This window comes from Salminus brasiliensis, chromosome 2 (assembly GCF_030463535.1).
Source record: "Salminus brasiliensis chromosome 2, fSalBra1.hap2, whole genome shotgun sequence".
Classification (NCBI taxonomy): Eukaryota; Metazoa; Chordata; class Actinopteri; order Characiformes; family Bryconidae; genus Salminus; species Salminus brasiliensis.
Window position 1 is genome coordinate 58,886,808 of NC_132879.1, and position 21,047 is coordinate 58,907,854.

At 41.4% G+C, this 21,047-nt stretch overlaps 1 protein-coding gene across 1 annotated transcript; it reads right to left on the reverse strand.

The window, feature by feature from the left end:
- Positions 1–3,931: 3,931 nt before the first annotated feature.
- Positions 3,932–16,243, reverse strand: LOC140549558 (NLR family CARD domain-containing protein 3-like). Its single transcript, XM_072673298.1, has 6 exons — positions 16,124–16,243; positions 14,188–15,964; positions 13,456–13,629; positions 11,251–11,424; positions 4,663–4,836; positions 3,932–4,106 (listed from the first exon to the last, which is right to left on the reverse strand). The coding sequence occupies exons 1-6, from the start codon at positions 16,167–16,169 to the stop codon at positions 3,932–3,934; spliced, it is 2,520 nt and encodes an 839-aa protein (XP_072529399.1). The 5' UTR covers positions 16,170–16,243.
- Between the last annotated feature and the right edge of the window lie 4,804 nt (positions 16,244–21,047).

Sequence of the window (21,047 nt, forward strand, 5' to 3'; positions counted from 1 at the left end):
GAGCCTTTCTTTTTATGCTCCAAATTTGGAGGAGACAAAAACTGAAGAGATTTGCATGGTCTTCTGTCATGTTCAGAGATGAGGAAACTGTCTGAACATTTGCAGAGCATTTGTGTTTCTCAGGAACTCTTTTGGAGGGAAAGGCAGCTCTTACAAATGATAAACTGAATAATAGCAAAGAAGAACTCACACCTGGTTCCTCAAAGAACAATGCTCACAAAAAAGATGTAATGCAAGTATGAAGACCTTTTTACAGTCCTAAAGAACCTTTGCTTGCTTTAAAGGCTCATTACACAAATAAAATCAAATCACGTTTATTGTCACATCACATTACACAGGTGTAAAGGTAAGTTAGCATAAAGGTAAGAGTGCATCATCCCTCACGGTAGTAAAAACACATATTTACAAAATACAGAATACAAGCAGGTAACACTGACTGTCTTTGGAACAGGGACTATGGTGGCCAGTTTAAACCTGCTGGCTTGACTGAGAGAGCAAGAGAAGTATTTAAGATGTCCATAAAGACTCCAGTTAACTGATCAGCACATGCTTTAAACTCTGTTCTGGGTGTTTATAATCCAGAGTGCAAATGGGGATTAGATGGGAATGGGACACCCTAACTGCACCCTAACATCAACATACTCCATTTTTGCTTCAGTCTTTGACATCATTCATCCTTGAAGCAACCTACCTTCTTAAACAGTGACTCTGATTATTTCAAGACAGTAAAGAAATAAAGTATTCTGAAACACCTTTTCAAACATTGTCTACAATAATTTATTCTGTGTCAAAATCAGTTGGCAGGAGTCTTCTGTCCATACTTCACTTTATAGAGGCACTTCCCATGCTATAAAAACAAGTAAATTCACTATTCACTCTACAGACATTTTCATGTAAAGGCTACCTACATGTATTGCTTTTTAACTTGGGTTTCATATTTAGCTTTTAAGGTAGGCTGATTTTTGAATAATATTTTAACTATATCCTGCTAATACTCTTGTCTTTGGGTTAACATAAAAGCTTGGTGCTCATTAGTTGATTGAAGTGCTGATCAGGTGTAGTTTTAGGTCAGCTAAAAGTGTGATGGGGTGAGAGGGAGTGATTGTCGTGACAGATTTGAATATTATTGGGGATGTAGGATCCCCAAATCTGATATAACCTTTATGTTCAACAAGCATAATTTGGTGAGTATTAAATAATTTATGTTTATAATAGAAATGGAGTGTGAATGTACTATTCATGAATATAAGATAAACACTAAATGTATGTAGATTTACTGTAAAATGTGAATATAAAAAGATGTCACATCTACATATTATTTATTATTTCCAAGATTAAATTATCAGCTACATTTAAAGAATCATCTACATTTAGTTTAACTGAAATATTAATTTACATTACAAATATTAATATTAATTAATTGATATATCTAATTGTCTATTCAAGCAGAGAGATTTTTGTATTGAGACACTGAATGTATTTATTTTCTGATCAAACATTAAAACTTCAAATCTATATTCAATCACTGCAGTAATTCTGAATTGAAGTCTTTATTTAAGAAAATTTAAAATTTTCAATAAGGTAATTTAAGACCTGAAACACATCAGTGTGGCCTTCCCCTGTTGCACTACCACACTGAATGGTGGCAGGACTGTGAGAATGGGTGGGTTCATGCCTGGGAGACACATACACACATGTGTAAGTTTCATTTCTCGTATCTGTAACAGAGCAGAACTGAGTTCAGTGATGCATTAAAAACCACACTCATTCTAATCTTAAACTAAAGTGTTTCAAATATAAAGTCATAAAGTCACAGTGATATTACCAGTCTCTGGATTTGTAGTGCTTTGTTGTTGTTTCTTTCTGGTTTTGACCCTCAGCTTTGTGCTTTTGTGACATAAAAAAGTGGAGTTGTTGGAGATACAGCTGCTTACTGATTTGAAATTTCTTTATACAGGAGGAGAGTGTAAGAACTGGCAAACCTGCATAATGTAGAAATATAACCTGATACTAAATCAACTGGATATTTCAGAGCCACAGACTTTCCCATTTTGCCTTTGACCTCCATCTCAAATGATGAGAGGGAGAGGAGAAACTGATAAAAACGTTAGCAGGATAGGTTTAATCTGGTTATGGCACACTGAGAAGAGCTGTGGTATAAAGGAAGTGAGGAACTGAGCTCATTTCTAGGCTGCATACTGTAATCAATGGTTCATTTAAAATCATGATATATAGAAACACATGAGGATCATACGTTTAATGAAGACTAATGTAGCATAGCTAAAGAACATCAGCACATCAAATTCAATATTATTATAAACACAGAAAGTATTAATAATCAGCATAAATAGAGGTGTTATAAATAATCTGCATAAACACAGAAAGTATTAATAATCAGCGTAAACACAGGGATTATTCATAATTGTCATAAACACAGGGATTATTCATAATCGGCATAAACACTGGGATTATTCAAAATCATCATAAATACAGGGATTATTCATAATCAGGAATCTGGGTAACAGAATCAACATGTGCTAAAATAAGTCTAAACTAAACTAAGCAGCATTTTCAAATTCTGGGTTAAGCCCTGTGTGTGGTGGAAAGTTGATGGAAGATAAACTACAGAATATAAAAGTAGATTCAGAGCTCTCTAAACCAGATTCCACAATTTAGACCACAGCCCTGATTTAGAGCACAGGGTATTTACCCAAGAGTCTGAAAATGCTGCTCTACCTCTCTCTGACTTTCAGTAGGAATGAAGAATCTTCTGGAACCAAAACATCATGGGTGAAGAGTTCCTGACAGACAAGACCCCCACTGTCCCACTAAACTACACACCATACATATCAAAGCCCCCCTGTTTCCACTGTTCTGATAATGAGCGGTTACTGCTTAGTTCGGCTATTCCAGCTACTGAACAGCAGGATCTCACTTCAGCTCATTTGGACATTTTTAAAGCAGGTGATTGGACACTTCTAGACTCCACAGAAGTTTTGAATGAAGTGCTGATGAAGAAGTGCTGACATGGTGTGTGTGATGAATGAAACCGGAGCTGTAGTCACTAGTAAACCGGAAGTGATATCAGTGAACTCAATTTTGACCAATAGGAGCAGATCAGGTGTTCAGATACTGTAAAACAGAAAACAGTACAGAATGATCAGACATGAAAACACACTCATCGCAGTCAGTACTCAGACCACACACACACACAGTATCAGAGTGTGAAAACCTCCACAAGCAGCAGAAATCCTATAAAATCCTCTAAATATAAAACTCTCATTCTCTGTCTGACTGAAATACTCTGAGCACAATTCCACACACAAGGTGTTTTAGAGAAGCTTTATTAAACAAACTACAGCTTAAACCTGTAAACCCACACCTTCACATATCACACACTTTACACCTCACACACACTGTAGGGGTGGGCACTCTGGGCCATTCTGTGGTCGAGTTCTTAAAAAACAATGAATCAGTTACCCAAAATGAAAAAGAACAGTCTGTGATGGGCATCAAATTCACACTGTAATTTATTGTAAATTATAAATTCTATAATTGAGAGATTCATGTTTTTTCCTCCAAGGTAAATTAAGTGTCTGATCAAAACTTATATTCAAATGATCACTAAAAAACATCACTAAAACACCTTCCTTTTAAACAGGAAGTTATTGGTCTTGCTGTGATGCAACTCTCCTGACTCTCAGCTACAAGCAGTGGTAACTTAGCAACACCATCACACCATATAACTCAGTTATAACTTTAAACCCTGTTTCTTGGGATCAAGATTCTTCTTTGATCAAAGGCAGAGCAGCATTAATCTGTGAATACTGAGTAGTATTCTACTAGTCTTCTAAACACAGTATTTACTTAACGAATACTTACGTGTGTGTTTTGTGTGTGTGTGTTGCAGAGACAGTAATTCAGTAACTCACTACAGTGTCTCCAGTTTTAAGTGTGGATCCTTCTGTAGATCAGAGAGAAGCCTTACTCCTGACTTTCCTGCTTCATTGAAGTTCAGATTCAGCTCTCTCAGGTGGGAGGGGTTTGATTTCAGAGCTGAAACCAGAGCAGCACAGCCTTCTTCTGTAATACTGCAGTGAGCCAGTCTGCAGAGAGAATGAGCAAAAAGTACAACAGATGAGTGTACAGTTAAAATCACACACGAAGAAAACAAATTTACACAATCACTAACATCCTTTAGTCCAATCTGTCATCACATTTTTAAACCTCTAAACACCTTTAGCTCATCATCCGTCTGTTAAAGATTATACCTCTCACACAGTTCACATTGTTTTCACACAATATGCAGTATATATGCTGTTTCTATAATTTTCTGTACACACAAGTTCACCCAACACCCAAACTCTGGATATTCTTTGTTTCATACACAAGTGCTTGCACACAGCAGGTCAGAAATAAAACCTAACGTTCAAAACTACAGAGACATATATAGTATACTCAATTATACTACAGAGACATGTACATTGTACCAGTGTACAACCCAAACACATTGGGTTGTGTATTTCATACAAAGATATGAACACATCAATGTATGTTATTTTAACTGAACTGAATCACTTCTAATTTTGTAACATAATAACAATCTGAAAAAGGCTCAGCAGGCAAAAAGTTTGTGAGTTTGTGTGAAGGTGATGGTCTTACTCTAGTTTCTCCAGTTTACAGTGTGGATTCTCCAGTCCAGCAGAGAGCAGCTTCACTCCTGAATCCTGCAGTTTATTATCACTCAGGTTCAATTCTCTTAGACTTGAGGAGTTTGAGCTGAGAGCTGAGGCCAGAGTTGCACAGCTTTCCTCTGTCAGATTACACCAACGCAGCCTGAGAGAGAAATTATGATCTATCTTAAACACACACACTGACGCCTTATGGAGGATGAGTAGCGAATATACATGTGAGAAATTTAATAATTTGTTCCAGGCTGTCTTATAATACCAGGGTGTCAGTCATATGCAGTGCTATAAAAATCAGAGCGTACATTGTATACCTTACTGTTTACTACAGAGTGTAAACAGCATATGAGGGGTGTTACAATAAGCATGTTAATGTTAATTTTTCAATGCAGATGTTGAGATGTTAAGCAAAGTTTGGGCTGGAGTAGTTCAAACAACAAAATTCAAACATAAAGGGTCAGCTGAACACATATTTGGGGCACAAGAAAAAGTGTATATGACTATGCATCTCGCTGACCACAAAGAAGCTGATCAGTTGAGGTGCATTACCTCCACCAGCTCAGAACCACCAACTGCTTTGAACCCCTCAGCATTTAAGCACTGGCCCTATGCCTGGCAGCACAGGTCCCTTCTATCCTCAGAAGATCAAGAAACCCCAAGTCTAATACTGAAGATGGACTTTGGCAGCCTGGACAAAACAGTGAAGAAAAAATTGCCACTTCTCAAGACAGTCATCTCTGCACCTCTTCTGATGTACAGGCAAGGAGATAAGTCATTTAGCAGACTGGCAGTGCAAACCTTCCACACAATATGCTGACCAGATCCTCAAATTTTTTAACTACTGGAACTTTTTTTGGGGAAGACACAAATTTTCACACAAATAGACCTTACCACAGTGGGACTGGGGCAACTGTTCAACTGTTCAGATTACCTCACCAAAGCTCTCCAATGCTTCCGCTGCCACTGCTGATGTTCTAGGTCATACTTTAGATGTACTTTGTGTTTTAAGGCAGTCTGATGAACAATGTGGTAGGGAAAAAGCAGGGAAAATGTATTGAATATGAAAACAGGAGAGATGCAAAAAGCCATGAAATGTCATGACACCACATGAAATCTATCAGTAATTAGAAAGAAATCCTGCCACTTAGTGCAAATTAATATCAGCTGCTTCAACTGATGGCCCATGAAAAGGAGTCTTATTACCCAGGTGCCGCACAAGAAACCAGTGAGCTCTTTCAAAACCTTTACAACCTTATTGTTGCAAAACATACTGATAGCAATGGTTAAAGAAGAATTTCTAAACTGAAGGTTCCAGTGAGTGCCTTTGGGGCCGTAATCCAGAAGTGGAAATAACATTATTTCACCATAAACCGACCACAAACAGGTCATGGACCATAGGATGAAGAAAGGATGACTGGAGCAATGTACCAAGACATTCTTGATACAAATCTGGTGCTCTACCAGGATGATGAAGATGAAAAGAGGGTGGACATTTTAGCAAGACAATTCTAAAACCTCAGCCAAGGAAACTCTCAACTCAGAGAAATAAAAAAAAGCTGCTAGAATGCGGCACCATGAAAGCGGCCTGCTAGAATGCGGCATTTTTGAAAAACAAAATAAACAAACAAAGGACACCAGGGGAGAGCTGGCTACCTCTTTAACACTAGAGGGAAATACAACTAAGGGCAAAAGGATCTCCCAAAAGAAACCAGAAAACTGACACTCCTGCCTTCCTCTGTAACACTAGTGTATGTGTGCAAACACACACACACACACACACACACACACACACACACACACGGGAAGACAGACACTCCTGCCTTCCTCTGTAAAACTAGTGTATGAGTGCTACACACACACACAGACACACACACTGCACAGACACAGGGAGACAGACTCGGGAGAGACACACGAAGGGGAGTGACACACACTCAGCCTTCACCTTGAGATCTACACAGGCACACAGACACACAGACCACCAGAATCAAAAGATCCAGCAGTGGGGCAACTTGATCTGTGTGCCTATATAGCCTACTGCCCAGGTGTAGGGAATTGGGCTCAATCACTAGCTGGGGTGACTCGGGGCCTCCCCCTGGTGGCAGGAGGAGGCCTTGCCCTAGAGCTACCCCTTACAATAAGTGGCTGGAAAAAGGAAATTGAGCATATAAGGAACAGCTGGAAGACCAATTAACACTAATTGACAACTGACAACATGATTGGGTATAAAAAGAGCTTCTCAGAGTGTCAGTGGCTCTCTGAAGCCAAGATGGTAAGAGGATCACCAATTCCACCATTTTTGCTCAGAAAGATGCAATACCAGAATGGTGTTACCCAGCGTAAAATAGCAAAGACTTTTAAATTATCATCATCAACCGTGCATAACATCATCAAAAGATTCAGAGAATCTGGAACAATCGCTGTGCGTAAGGGTCAAGGCCGTAAAACACTACTGGATGCGCGTGATCTCTGGGCCCTTAAACGTCACTGCACCTCAAACAGGAATGCCACTGTCAAGGAAATAACAGAATGGGCGCAGGAATACTTCCAGAAATCATTGTCAGTGAACACAATCCACCGTGCCATCCACAGTTGCCAGCTGAAACTCTAAAGTGCAAAGAGGAAGCCATTTCTAAGCAAGCTCCACAAGACGTTTGCACTGGGCCAGGGGTCTTTTAAAATGGAGTGTGGCAAAATGGAAGACTGTTCTGTGGTCAGATGAGTCACGATTTGAAGTTCTTTATGGAACACTGGGACGCCATGCCATCTGGACCAGAGAGGACAAGGATAACCCAAGTTATCAACGCTCTGTTCAGAAGCCTGCATCACTGATGGTATGGGCAGCTTGCATGTCTGGAAAGGCACCATTAATGCAGAGAACTATGTTCAGGTTCTAGAACAACATATGCTCCCATCTAGACGTCATCTCTTTCAGGGAAGACCCTGCATTTTTCAACAAGATAATGCCAGACCACATTCTGCAGCAATCACAACATCATGGCTATGTAGGAGAAGGATCCGGGTACTGAAATGGCCAGCCTGCAGTCCAGATCTTTCACCTATAGAGAACATTTGGCGCATCATAAAGAGGAAGGTGCGACAAAGAAGGCCCAAGACGATTGAACAGTTAGAGGCCTGTATTAGACATGAATGGGACAGCATTCCTATTTCCAAACTTGAGAAACTGGTCTCCTCTGTCCCCAGACGTCTGTTGAGTGTTGTAAGAAGAAGGGGGGATGCCACACAGTGGTAAAAATGGCCTTGTCTCAACCTTTTTGGGATTTGTTGACGCCATGAAATTTTGAAACGACATATTTTTCCCTTAATTTTACATTTACTCAAATTAAACTTTTGATCTGTCATCTATGTTCTATTATGAATAAAATATTGACATTTGCCATCTCCATCATTGCATTCAGTTTTTATTCACAATTTGTTTAGTGTCCCAACTTTTTTGGAATCCGGTTTGTAGTACTCAACCAGGTGGTCCGGGTTCACAGACTCCCCTCTGACATTGTGTCAGACCGTGGGCCCCAATTCACCAGCCGGTTCTGGGGTGCGTTTTGCCGACTGTTGGGGCAGAGGCCAGCCTCACATCTGGTTTCCACTCCCAGTCTAATGGCTAGACAGAGAGGGTCAATCAAGACCTGGAGCGTACCCTCCACTGTCTGGCCTCCTCCTCACCGTCTACCTGGTCTGACCAACTGATTTGGGTGGAGTACACACATAACACTCTCTGGCACTCGTCACCCTTTGAGTGCAAGTACGGGTATGCTCCGCCCATGTTCCCAGGATGCGGACGGGAGGCGAAGGCTAGCTCCGACCTATCGTCCTGGGCAACGGGTTTGGCTTTCGGCTAAGGATCTGCCCTTGCATGTTAATTCCCGCAAGTTGGGTCCTCGTTATATCGGACCATTCAAGATCCTTTGCTGGATAAATCCTGTTGCCTACCGCCTTGTCCTTCCCCCTTCAGTGCGCATTAACCCCACCTTCCACGTGTCCCGCATCAAGCCCATCTTGTGTTCCGTGGGTCCCGCCGATCCGCTGGGCCCATGGACAGTTGGCGGTGCGCCGGCATACACAGTCAGGCGCCTTCTGGATGTCCGGCAGGTCTGGGGCGGGCTCCAGTACCTAGTAGACTGGGAGGGTTATGGCCCAGAGGAATGGCCAGGGTGCTCTTCCCACCACACGCAGCTGGGTTAGGGATGTTGGGGCGGGGTCCTGTAAGGGGTAGCTCTAGGGCAAGGCCCCCTCCTGCCACCATGGGGAGGCCCCGAGTCCCGCCAGCCAGTAATTCAACTCGACTCACAACACCTGAGAAAATGGCTATATAAGCACACAGATCCAGTTCCCCCACTGCTGGATCTTTGACTCTGGTTGAGTGCATGTGTCAGCCTTTGGTTGCCATTTTCCTCAAGCTTTTCGAGGTAGCCAACGTTCTCCCCTGGCATCCTTTGTTTATTTTCCCGCCTTTTCCCCACGTTAGACACAACGTTTGCTTTGTTTACACACGTTATTAAATCCACCTCTTTAAAGTTTCGTTTTGGCTGCTCTGAGATTAAGTGCTCTGCAATTGGGGCCATTCGCCGACCCGCCAACGTGGCGGCATGGTTTCAAACCCCGCTGTAGGTGAGCACCACATTACAGGCAGTCAATGAGAAGTGGAGGCTTCGTAGTTAATGTCATTAGCAAGAAGTAAATATCAAGTCAATATATCTAATGTTTAAAGTGTGATTATTTTGTAGACTATTGTGTAGACGTTTTGTGTAAATATGTTATAAAATTATTTAGAATATTAAAGTCAGTGAAGCTTAAAGTTAGTTTCTTTTTCTCTTTATGGCGCTGTTATCAGAAGTTCTTTCTCCTTCATTGTAACTAATGTAACTCTATCAGTCCATAGGATGGTACCAAGGTGGTACCCTAGGGCTAATCTTTAGTAGCTTTACGTAAAGAACATAGTTGTAAATAGGCCTGTGTAATACGAAAAATAATTATCTTGATATTTTGAGAGGTTTTGTTCATATTAGTAAGTAAACAATACTTTGATATCCTTTGAAAATTTGTTAGTAAAAGTATTTATTGCACTAGCTCACTCTTGTTAACACGACAATTGTTGCTTATTAATAATATGAATCGTAACTTACTCACTCATGGTAGTCACAAACTGGAGCATTCTAGTAAAACAAAAACAAAAACACTGACACTGACATCAACAAGATTGTACTATTTGAAAAAAAAAATGTTGCGCTTAACTTATAATCTGTCAAATACTGTAATAAGGAAGCTTCCCGCCAGCACAGAACACATTTACATTTATGTAAATAAAGTCCACAATTTACAGAGAAAACAGTCAAATAGTCATTTCTAATCTAATTAAGAGCAGTCACTAAAACAGACAGAGGAAACAGGCTTTCAGTAACTTAACAATGTAAATTTTTTCTTTAGATTTACCTCAATTTGTGTGACAAATATACCAGCCTGTCCACAGCCCCTGACTCCACAGCTCCTTGTTAAAACACTTCCTCTAGTGCTGAAAGCCCTCTCTGAAGGGTAGCATGAGTCAGAGCTGCACATGGTCTGCAAGTTTCTCCAGTCTGCTTTTTTAATGGCAGAGTGCAGAGACTGTTCTCATCATAAGGCGCTTTCTCTATAAAATCACTCCACTAAAGTTTGCTGAGTGTGTTTGTGTGCTGGTACCCTGGCTGGTTTAGGCTGGCTGTGGTCAGCTGAGTCTCAAAGCTTATCATGTTCTTCATATTGAGTTGAGGTTAGTTCACAGATGCTGAATCAAGTTAGCTGTAGAGTTGTATTAAACATAAATTGTTCAGACATTGTGTGCAGATTGACGGCTTTTGAGCAACATCTGTCTTTTCAGAGTCCAAACCACCTCATTGTAAGTGAAGAAGATCCATGTCTATCAAATAAACCTAACAATGTAGATTCTGAGACCAGAGGTGTTCTGTATGTTGTCTCCTGGTCCAGTTCACTCCCTCTTTTTAACTCCAGTAATGCCTTTTTCGCTAGGCTAGCAGCTATGCTAGCTTAATGTGTTTAGTAGCTTTAGTTATGCTAGCTTAATGTGTGGTGACCATGTATGCTTATGTGAGTACCCTGCATGAACTCTCCATGCACATGTGGAGTAGTCTATCCTACTACGCTACAGGACACAGCAAATGCACAGACTCTCAAGGTGTGTTTTTAAATGTTTTTCCTAAGTGGGCGACCTCATACTCCATAATATTAGTTTGCATATCCTTAAAATAACAACTAAGACATTATTGTAGACGACACACATCACACATTCATACTGTATCTTATTCATTTACAGCTGTAATTTACAGCATACTCTGTTTACTCTGTCTGACTCCAGCACTTGTATTCTATTTTTAAAAAGATTGAAGCAAATGTCTCCTGGGAAAGTGAATATAATGTTCACTACTGGACATTAAGGACATCTGAGTGGACATTTAGATAATGTGATCCTTAGTAATTAAAATGTACAGAACCTTTCCATTCTGATAGTGTACAGTAAGACCACAACTATGTGTGTGAGTAGTGATCTTACCTCAGTTTCTCCAGTTTACAGTGTGGATTCTCCAGTCCAGCAGAGAGCAGCTTCACTCCTGAATCCTGCAGTTTATTACCACTCAGGTTCAGTTCTCTCAGACTTGAGGAGTTTGAGCTGAGAGCTGAGGCCAGAACTGCACAGCTTTCCTCTGTCAGATTACAGTTCCTCAGCCTGAGAGAGAAATGATGATCTATCAGAAACACTCACATCTCAAACACACACACTCTCACACACACACACACACACACACACACACACACACACACTCACAGCTGTGTGTAACATAATGGTTTTAAGCTGATTCTGATTCCTTTATTAATACATTATGACTGATTTGTATTCATTCATTTTTTAAAGAATCAGACATGAATAGTTTATTTAGCTGAAGCTCAAACTCTGCAGCTTCATCTAACACTGACCTTTACACTCAGATACACACACATGCATGTACTTCTGACAAAGCCCTCAGAGGAGAACACGCTTCCACAGAGAACATGCTCTACTGACATGCTTCTTCTAGCCTATAGGAATATATCCGACTGGTTCCCATCAGCTTTCTAGTAGAGATCAGTTACTGTGCAGCGTAGAACAGCAGAGAAAATGCAGTAATGCAGGAATATTTACAGACTAAATCCTTATATCACACTGCACAACTCCACCTCTACTGAACCAGGACACATTCTCTATCTGAGCCCTGAGAACAATGATACTAATATTTAACTCAGACTCAGTCTAGTCAGTGTGTCTGATTCTCCTTATGACACTGTTACACTGTTATAAGAATGTTATAAGAGTATTCAGTCTATTAATGCAAGGGTCTGTGATTATGATGATGTAAATATCATAATAGTAAGTATTTTTCTCCTTCACTGTACCTAATGTAACTCTTTAAAAAAAAAGGCCCCACACTGTCGCTGGGTTGGTACCCCTTAAGTTACTAGGGTTATACCCTCAGGGCTACATCTTCAGTACCTATACTTAGGAAACACTACTGTACCATATTCATTTACAGCTATTTTTAACTGCATACTCTGTTAACTCTGTCTGACTTAAGTTTCCTTCAGTGAAATGATAATTGCCCTTAAATGTCCTTTAAAGATATGTGTGTTGCATAAGAAATGTTCATAAACCCTTAAATGTTCACTTAAGTATCAAATGTCCCTTAGGTTCTCCCTTCAAAACTTTTAAGTATTGTATAAAGTTTCTTTTTAAAGTTTCTTTTTTATGGTATGCAAAGCCTTACTGTGATCATGGAGAATATGGCTGGGGTTTTTCTTTTTTTTTTTGGAGGTTTTTGAAAATTACCATGTACCTAGGCAAGTTGTTTAGAGAAAAACCTTTAAAACAGACTGAGTGATGAACTGCTATTAAGCTTCTTTTTCTGGAGCTGGAGAATCTCCTTCTGCAAGTCTAAAACGACCTTCTTGAACTGTGGCATGATCAAGATTGGTTGATTTTCTAGAACACATTCCTTAAGTTAAGTGGGTATATTGTGTGTAAGGAAAATGTAACAAATCCTCATTTAGCCCTCTCTTCAAAATAAGTATTTTTAGTATTGCTGGAGGCAGAGTCACTGCCTGATGTCCTGAACAACGTATTGAGAATTGATCAATGCATTATATACACACTCGTAACCAACAGTTAATATAGGCAAGATAGCTAAGTAACTATACCATGTGTGATCATGCAGTTTCTGTAGCTCAATCTGACTTTCTAGTCCACCCTCAATTCCAGTGAGACCGGGCAAATCTGCTGTGATTATTTCTCTGACCAGTTTTATGGTGTCTGAGAGCTTGGCTGGGGATGACCCTTCTCCTTTAGTTACAGTACATATTTCTCACCTGAACAAACTCAGCTCTTTTTTTAGCAAAGACAAACAGTTTTTTTAACTACCTCCTGTAGGGTACATTTTGTTTCTGCAGTTTATTTTTGTGTTATTTCTTGCCACATGTTTTTGTTTGTTTTTTGTTGTTCAGTTATTGCTTGATTGAATTGACTCTTTAAAATTGCCTTTCTTTCTAAAATTACCATTAGGGCATCTTTTAAACAGCGCTTTTTCCCAGGCAATGTCATGATAACAGTGGAACCGAGAGAGAGAGAGAGAGAGTTTTTTGTGTGTGTGTATGTGTGTGTATGACTGTGTGTGTGTGTGTATGTGTGTGTGTGTGTGTGTGTGTGTGTGTGTGTAGGTGATGGTCTTACCCCAGTGTCTCCAGTTTACAGTGTGGATTCTCCAGTCCAGCAGAGAGCAGCTTCACTCCTGAATCCTGCAGTTTATTATAACCCAGGTTCAGTTCTCTCAGACTTGAGGAGTTTGAGCTGAGAGCTGAGGCCAGAGCTGCACAGCTTTCCTCCGTCAGATTACAGTCCCACAGCCTGAGAGAGAAATGATGATCTATCAGAAACATTAACATCTCAAACAAACACATAAACAGACAGACACAATGCATTACAACCAAATGAACTTCAGCAGCCATTGTGCCACTGTAGGCTGTTCTGTTCTGTAGGATCCTTCAAACACAAAAATGTGTCCTTCATTTCTGAGAAAGTAAAGGATGTAACTGGTGTATCCAGTGACCCACAATTCTTCACTGGCAGCACAGAATTGTTTAAAAGAGTGGATACCTGCGTGAGTAGTGGGAAACTGCAGCAGTTTGTAGAGGAATTTTAATGGATCAGACCGATATACGTGTGCTGGCTAGGTCTGTCAATTGATTGGATGCTTAGTAAATGATTGACAGGTGTCTTTGAGTATTAAAGAAGTGGGAGAGAAATATCCAGCCCAGACAGAAGAGGAAGGCAGGTCTCAGAGGGCACGGAGAGTGAAGGAACACAAACTGGTTCTGGTGATTTGTTATATAATATGTACTGAGAGGGAGTAAACCATCAGTAAACCAGTATAAACCAGAAACACATAGGAATAAAAATACTCACTCAGCTCTTCTGGATAATCTGACCACTGGCATCAACCTCAGAAGAAATTCCTCTGATTGATCATATTTCCTCAGCTCAAACTCATCCAGCTGTTCTTCTGAATTCAGCATCACAAACGCCACAGCTGACCACTGAGCAGGAGAGAGCTCAGCTCCACTGAGACCACTGAAACCTCCTCTGTTCAGGTATGTTTGGACTTCCTGCACTAGAGAATGATCATTCAGTTCATTCAGACAGTGGAACAGACTGATGGTTTTCTCTGGAGAGGGGTTCTCCCTGATCTTCTGCTTGATGTACTTGACTACTTCCTCTTTGCTGTGGGAGCTGTTTCCGGTCTGTGTCAGAAGACCTCGTAAGAGAGTCTGATTGGACTCTAGTGATAGACCCAGAAGGAAGCGAAGGAGAAGGTCCAGGTGTCCGTTCTCACTCTGTAAGGCCTTGTCCACTGCTCTCTTCAGGAAGTCAAACATTGTTTTCTTTTTGGTGAAACTAATTAATCCAGAGTCTTTCTGTTGCAGCACATTAGTCTTGTTGGAGATGAAGGACAGGAATGCATATAAAGCAGCCAGAAACTCCTGAACACTCAGATGCACAAAGCTGAAAACCTTCCCCAGGTGCAGCCCAGACTCCTGTCTGAAGACCTGGGTGCACACTCCTGAGTGCACTGACACTTCTCTCACATCAATGCCACACTCTCTCAGATCTTCCTCATAGAAGATCAGGTTGCCTTTTTCCAGCTGTTGGAAAGCCAGTTTTCCCAGAGCCAGAATAATCTTTCTAGTCTGGTCAAGATCAACGTCACTGTTTCTTTTGTACTTCTGGCTGCTGTGTTTGATCTGAAAGATCAGGAAGTGTGTAAACATCTGAGTCAGAGTCTTGGGGATCTCTCCTCTCTCTGCTTCACCCAACATCCTCTCTAGAACAGTGGCTGCAATCCAGCAGAAGACTGGGATGTGACACATGATGTAGAGGCTTTTTGAGGACTTCATGTGTGTAATGACTCTCTCAGCAAGGCTCTGATCACTGATCCTTCTCCTGAAGTATTCCTCTTTCTGAGGGTCACTGAACCCTCGTACCTCTGTTACCTGGTCAATACAGTCAGGAGAGATCTGATTGGCTGCTGCTGGTCGAGTAGTTATCCATAAGAGAGTAGAGGGAAGCAGGTTCCCCTTGATGAGGTTGGTCAGCAGCACATCCACTGAGGCTGACTGTGTTACATCAAATATGCTCTCATTGTTCTGGAAATCTAGAGGGAGTCGACATTCATCCAGACCATCAAAGATGAACATGACTCTGTAGTGATGATAGTCTCCTGGTTTTAAATCTTTTGTGTCTTTGAAAAATTGATGAAGAAGAGCGAGAAGACTGAGTTTTTTAGTCTTCATCAAATTCAGCTCTCTAAAAGGAAGTGGGAATATGAAGAGGACATCCTGATTGGCTTTTCCTTCAGCCCAGTCCAGAATGAACTTCTGCACAGAGACTGTTTTTCCAATTCCAGCAACTCCTTTAGTCAGCACACTTCTGATGGACTGGTCTTTAAAGAGGTCGTTGCATTTGATTGGTGTCTCATGTGTTGCTGGTCTCCTGGATGCTGCTTCAATCTGTCTGACCTCATGTTCATTATTGACCTCTCCACTCCCTCCCTCTGTGATGTACAGCTCTGTGTAGATCTCATTCAGAAGGATTGAGGTTCCAGGATTTGCGATTGCTTCATTAATTTTCTGGAACTTTTCCTTCAGTCTGGATTTGAGCTTCTGGTGACAGGAAGGAGCCAATTCTTAAAAAAAGAGGAAGTAAAAACTTAAATATTAAAATGTAGTTTTTACATTGCCACACATGTAATCACTAAAGACTGTTCATTAAATTATCATAATTAAAATTTCTGAAATTTATTTACTAGTGATAATTAGTAATCACATGACCCTGATCTCATTACTTGTCTGTAATATGTTAGCGAGGTCTGTCAGGTTCATGTTCCTCATGGCGTGTAGTGTGATCTTCAGCGCCCCCTCTCTGACACCACTCTGATCGTCCTCATCCTCCAGTTCTCTCTCAGAGCATGCTGGGTAATCCAGACTCAGGAGCTTTACAAACCTCTTCAGCTGATTCTTTACCAGAAAGATGACTTTGTTCTCCAGCTCCTGATTAAATAAATGGTAACAGAAACAGGGTCCTGTTAACCAGCACAAAGACATTTACTGAAAGAGAATTTACTGGATGACAATTTTAATGAAATACTTATTATTTTATTTAAAATATTTCATATATACTATTTTATATATAAAATAGATTGTTCTCATCCTAAAATTTGATTGGCTGAGCCCTGGCTTGCTTAATGGTAATGCTAATGAAGATCTATGGCTCTCCTTTCTGTTTGGCCAATGTTACATGCATTTTGAGTTCTTGAAGCTAAATAAATGAAAGACGTGTTGAGAAAGTCAACTCGGACTCACATGCACACATGCAACTGTTCCTAATGAAATGGTGAATGAAACTACGAGAAGACAGCACAGTTCAAGCAGATCAGCTAATGTTACGAATGAGGGCATTACGAGAGAGTAAACACAAAATAGTGGAAGTGCAGAGAGAAAGCACCACCACAGAAGCCAACCTTAATGCAAATTCCACAAACTATAACCCATTTATGTCCTTGATAACAGTCAGTGAAAGTCAGCATCCACAAATGAGCCGTCACAAGCAGCAGAGTAGTTCTGACTGTGAAAATTCTAAGTTTAAATGCTCCTGCAACCCTTTCATTGAGAAGCTAGATTTCCCCATGCACAGACACGCACAGAGAGAGCAGCCTGAGCTCTTTTTAAATGACAGAGTTTTGCCCGCGCACTCACCATGTGCAAATCCCTTCATTGTTGGCACAGACATGGATGTAAACAGCCCTAAACAAATGTAACCTGACTGCAGAGTGTTCGAAGCCCTGGTCACTGTAGAGTAGTGCATCCAAGATGTCAGCTAGCAAAAATGCCATGCGCTCTTGGTGCCAACCCTTTCACTCCCGTGATGTGCACATGTAATGCTGAAAGTACACACATGGCTTACCTTGATGTGTCTGGCCAAAATCCTCTAACTGTGTGCACGAGTTAAGTGGCATGCAAAATCAACATGTACTGCCACCTGAGAAACTTAGTTGTCCAACATGCCAAACTCATCCACCTCAAGTCTGCAATAATATGCAAGTCGGATACAAATGCACCCCCCATAATTTAGATTGTTCCACCTTGTGTAATAAACCACCTAGTTAGCTACAAGGTGACAGGACCCCCACCAGCAGTGGTGATGAATATAGCAGCCAAAAAGAAAGAGTTCCTGTTTTACGCCCAGGGCAGTTTGATGGCTCTTCCTCATGAAAAGAAGGCTTAACATGCTCTCAGAGATGACATTTACAAGAAAGTGTCCATCAGAGTGCTGGTGGCAAGAGTTGTTGTAAAGGCTCATTCCACTAATCATATTCCCATCTGAATGTACAACCCTGGAGCTTCACCTGTTACAATAAGGAGGGGTGCAGTAGCAGGGGTCCTCCAAACTGCAAAGGTAGTTCAAGCCCATTCTACTATGACCAGAGTACCAGCCAGTTAGTTCAACTGTTGTTCCAGTACATCTACAGAATCTATGACGGTGTATCAGTGTTAAGCCCAGAGGAAAAAACAAGGCTAGCCCAGCTCCTTCAGACATATGGACACGTCTTTTCTACCGGATCTGGAGACCTAGATGTGTGGTATCTCATCATAGATACTAAGTGAGTCAGAAACAAAGTGAGGAAGTTCCTACTCTCCTACGAAGGTCCCTACTTCATTCTTGACCGACTTGATGACTTAGTGTATGGAATTCAAAAGAGCCCTAAAACAAAATGGAAAGCAGTGCATCACAATAAATTGAAAGCTTATCACTCCTGCGAGCTGCTGGGTTTTTAAACAAATTGAAACATGGAAACCAACAGAAATTCCACCACCAGCACCTGATACAGAACCTAAACTAAATCTTTCCCACTTGTTCAGAGATGAGCAAACCGAGCAAGAACCACCCAACCTCACTCAAGACATTGAACAAGTCTCAGCAGACAACTTGGACAACTCTTTCAACAGCCACCGATCTCCTACAGGCAGTGATGCAAAAAACCCACAATGGTCACAGAAATAACTTGAATCTGACAAAAGTAATAATAAATAAAAATGCTATGAAAATTACCCAATGAAAGTCAGACATTGTTTTTCAACCGTGCATTTACAGAATTAAAAAAAATAAATGAAACAGGTCTGGACAGAAATTATTGTTCCCTTAACTCTATATTTTGTTGTACAAGCTTTTGAGGCAATCCCTGCAATCAAACAATTCCTGTAACTGTCAATGAGATTTCTGCACCTCTCAGCAGTTATTTTGAGCAAACTCCTCATGAGCAAACTGCTCCAGTTGTCTCAGGTTTGAAGGGTGCCTTTTCCAGACGGCATGTTTCAGCTCCTTCCAAAGATGCTCAATAGGATTTAGGTCAGGGCTAATAGAAGGCCACTTCAGAATAGTCCAATGTTTTCCTCTTAGCCATTCTTGGGTGTTTTTAGCTGTGTTTTGGGTCATTATCCTGTTGCAAGACCCATGACCTGCAACTGAGACCAAGCTTTCTGACACTGGGCAGCACATTTTGCTCTAGAATCCCTTGATAGTCTTGAGATTTCATTGCATCCTGCACAGGTTCAAGAAACCCTGTGGCAGATGCAGCAAAGCAGCCCCAGAACATAACAGAGCCTTCTCCATGTTTCCCAGTAGGGACAGTGTTCTTTTCTTGATATACTTTACTTTTTTCGTCTATGAACATAGGGCTGATGTTCCTTGGCAAAAAGTTCAATTTTTGTCTCATCTGTCCATAGGACATTCTCTCAGAAGCTTTGGGACTTGTCAACATGTAGTTTGGCAAATTCCAGTCTGGCTTTTTTATGATTTGTTTTCAACAATGGTGTCCTCCTTGGTCGTCTCCCATGAAGTCCACTTTGGCTCAAACAAAGATGGATGGTGCGATCTGACACTGATGTTCCTTGAGTTTGAAGTTCACCTTTAATCTCTTTAGAAGTTTTTCTGGACTCTTTTGTTACCATTCATATTATCCGTCTCTTTGATTTGTCATCAATTTTCCTCTTGCGGCCATGTCCAGGGAGGTTGGCTACAGTCCCATGGATCTTAAATTTCTAAATAATGTGTGCAACTGTAGTCACAGGAACATCAAGCTGCTTGGAGATGGTCTTTTAACCTTAACCTTTAACATGCTTGTCTATAAGTTATTTCTAATCTCCTGGGACAACTCTGGTCCTCTGGTCCATGTTGAGTGTGGTAGCACTAAAGGTAAGGATAAAGGAGCACGTATTTGTCACTGTACAGTGTGCACTGTACAGCGAAATGTGTCCTCCGCATTTAACCCATCTGGTAGTGAACACACACTCACACACACACACACACACACATGTGTTAGGGGCAGTGAGTACACACACACACCCAGAGCGGTGGGCAGCCAACTCCAGCGCCCGGGGAGCAGAGAGGGTAAAGGGCCTTGCTCAAGGACCCAACAGTGGCAGCTTGCCGAGCCCAGGAATCGAACCCACAACACTGTTATCGATATCCCGGCGCTCTAACCGCTGAGCCACCACTGCCCGCAGTAACTACCTGTAGCCCTATATATAGGCCCACTGACTGCTTACAAGATTGTAGACACCTGTGATGCTAATTAGTGGACACACCTTGATTTAACATGTCCCTTTGGTCACATTATTTGCAGGGGTACCATCATTTTTGTCCAGGCCTATTGGGTTTGCTTTTTAAAATAATTCTGTTGAAGCATGGTTCAAAATTGATGTCAGATTTTCATTTGTTCATTTTCATAGAATTTTTATATACTTGCTCACATATTGAGCAAGTGGAGTTTTATATCACACAGGCCCCCCATCTTCAGATGGTGTTGGGGTACCAGATGGTGTTAATTGAACTCCATAACCCTTGCACTGACTGGTGTACTAGGTCGGTGTATGCATGGTGGCTAAACTGCAAGGGAAATTGCTTGGGGTTTTCAGCACGCATGTCCAAGGTAAAGGCCCCTCAGTCTCCTGCTCCAGCTGACAGCTTGTGTTCCATAAGTGTACTGGGACCCTAAGGAAGTGAAGCAAAGAAAAGGCCAATGCTATACCTCTACCTCCACATAGGCAGTTTGATTGTGCCATCAACCTTCTTCCGGGCACCACACCACCCAGGGGAAGGTTGTTTGCTCTCTCACCTCCTGAGTGTGGCGCTATGGATGCTTATGTCTGAGAGGCTCTAAAATTTGGCTTTATAACAACCTCCTCTTCTCCTGCAGGGGCAAGCTTTTTCTTTGTAGTAAGGGCTCCGCCCTTGTATTGATTACCATGGTCTCAATGCGATAACAGTTAAATACCCCCTTATGCCCACTGCCTTTGAGGCGCTCCATTTTAATTTGCAGCCAGTCCCTCAAGGAACAAGCAGGACATAGCCAAAGTCAAGGCAGTTATTGACTGGCCACCTCCCTTAGACAGGTCCAACATTTCTTGGGGTTTGCAAACTTCTTCTGGAGGTTCTGTGCGGAATTTCAGTTCTGTGGCAGCTCGCCTCACCGCTCTTACTCAGAAGACCCCAGGATCTTTCCCTTGGACCACAGAGGCTCAGAAGGCCTTTGAAGATATAAAGGTTTGGCTTACTTAACCACCAGTTCTTCAACTACTTGACCCAAAGGACAGATTCAGTGCTGAGGTAGATGCCTCAGATAGTGACGTAGGTGTGGTGCTTTCCCAGTGCCAAGGGCCCAAACAGAAACTCCACCCCTGTGCCTACTACTCTCACCGGCTGAGTGCAAC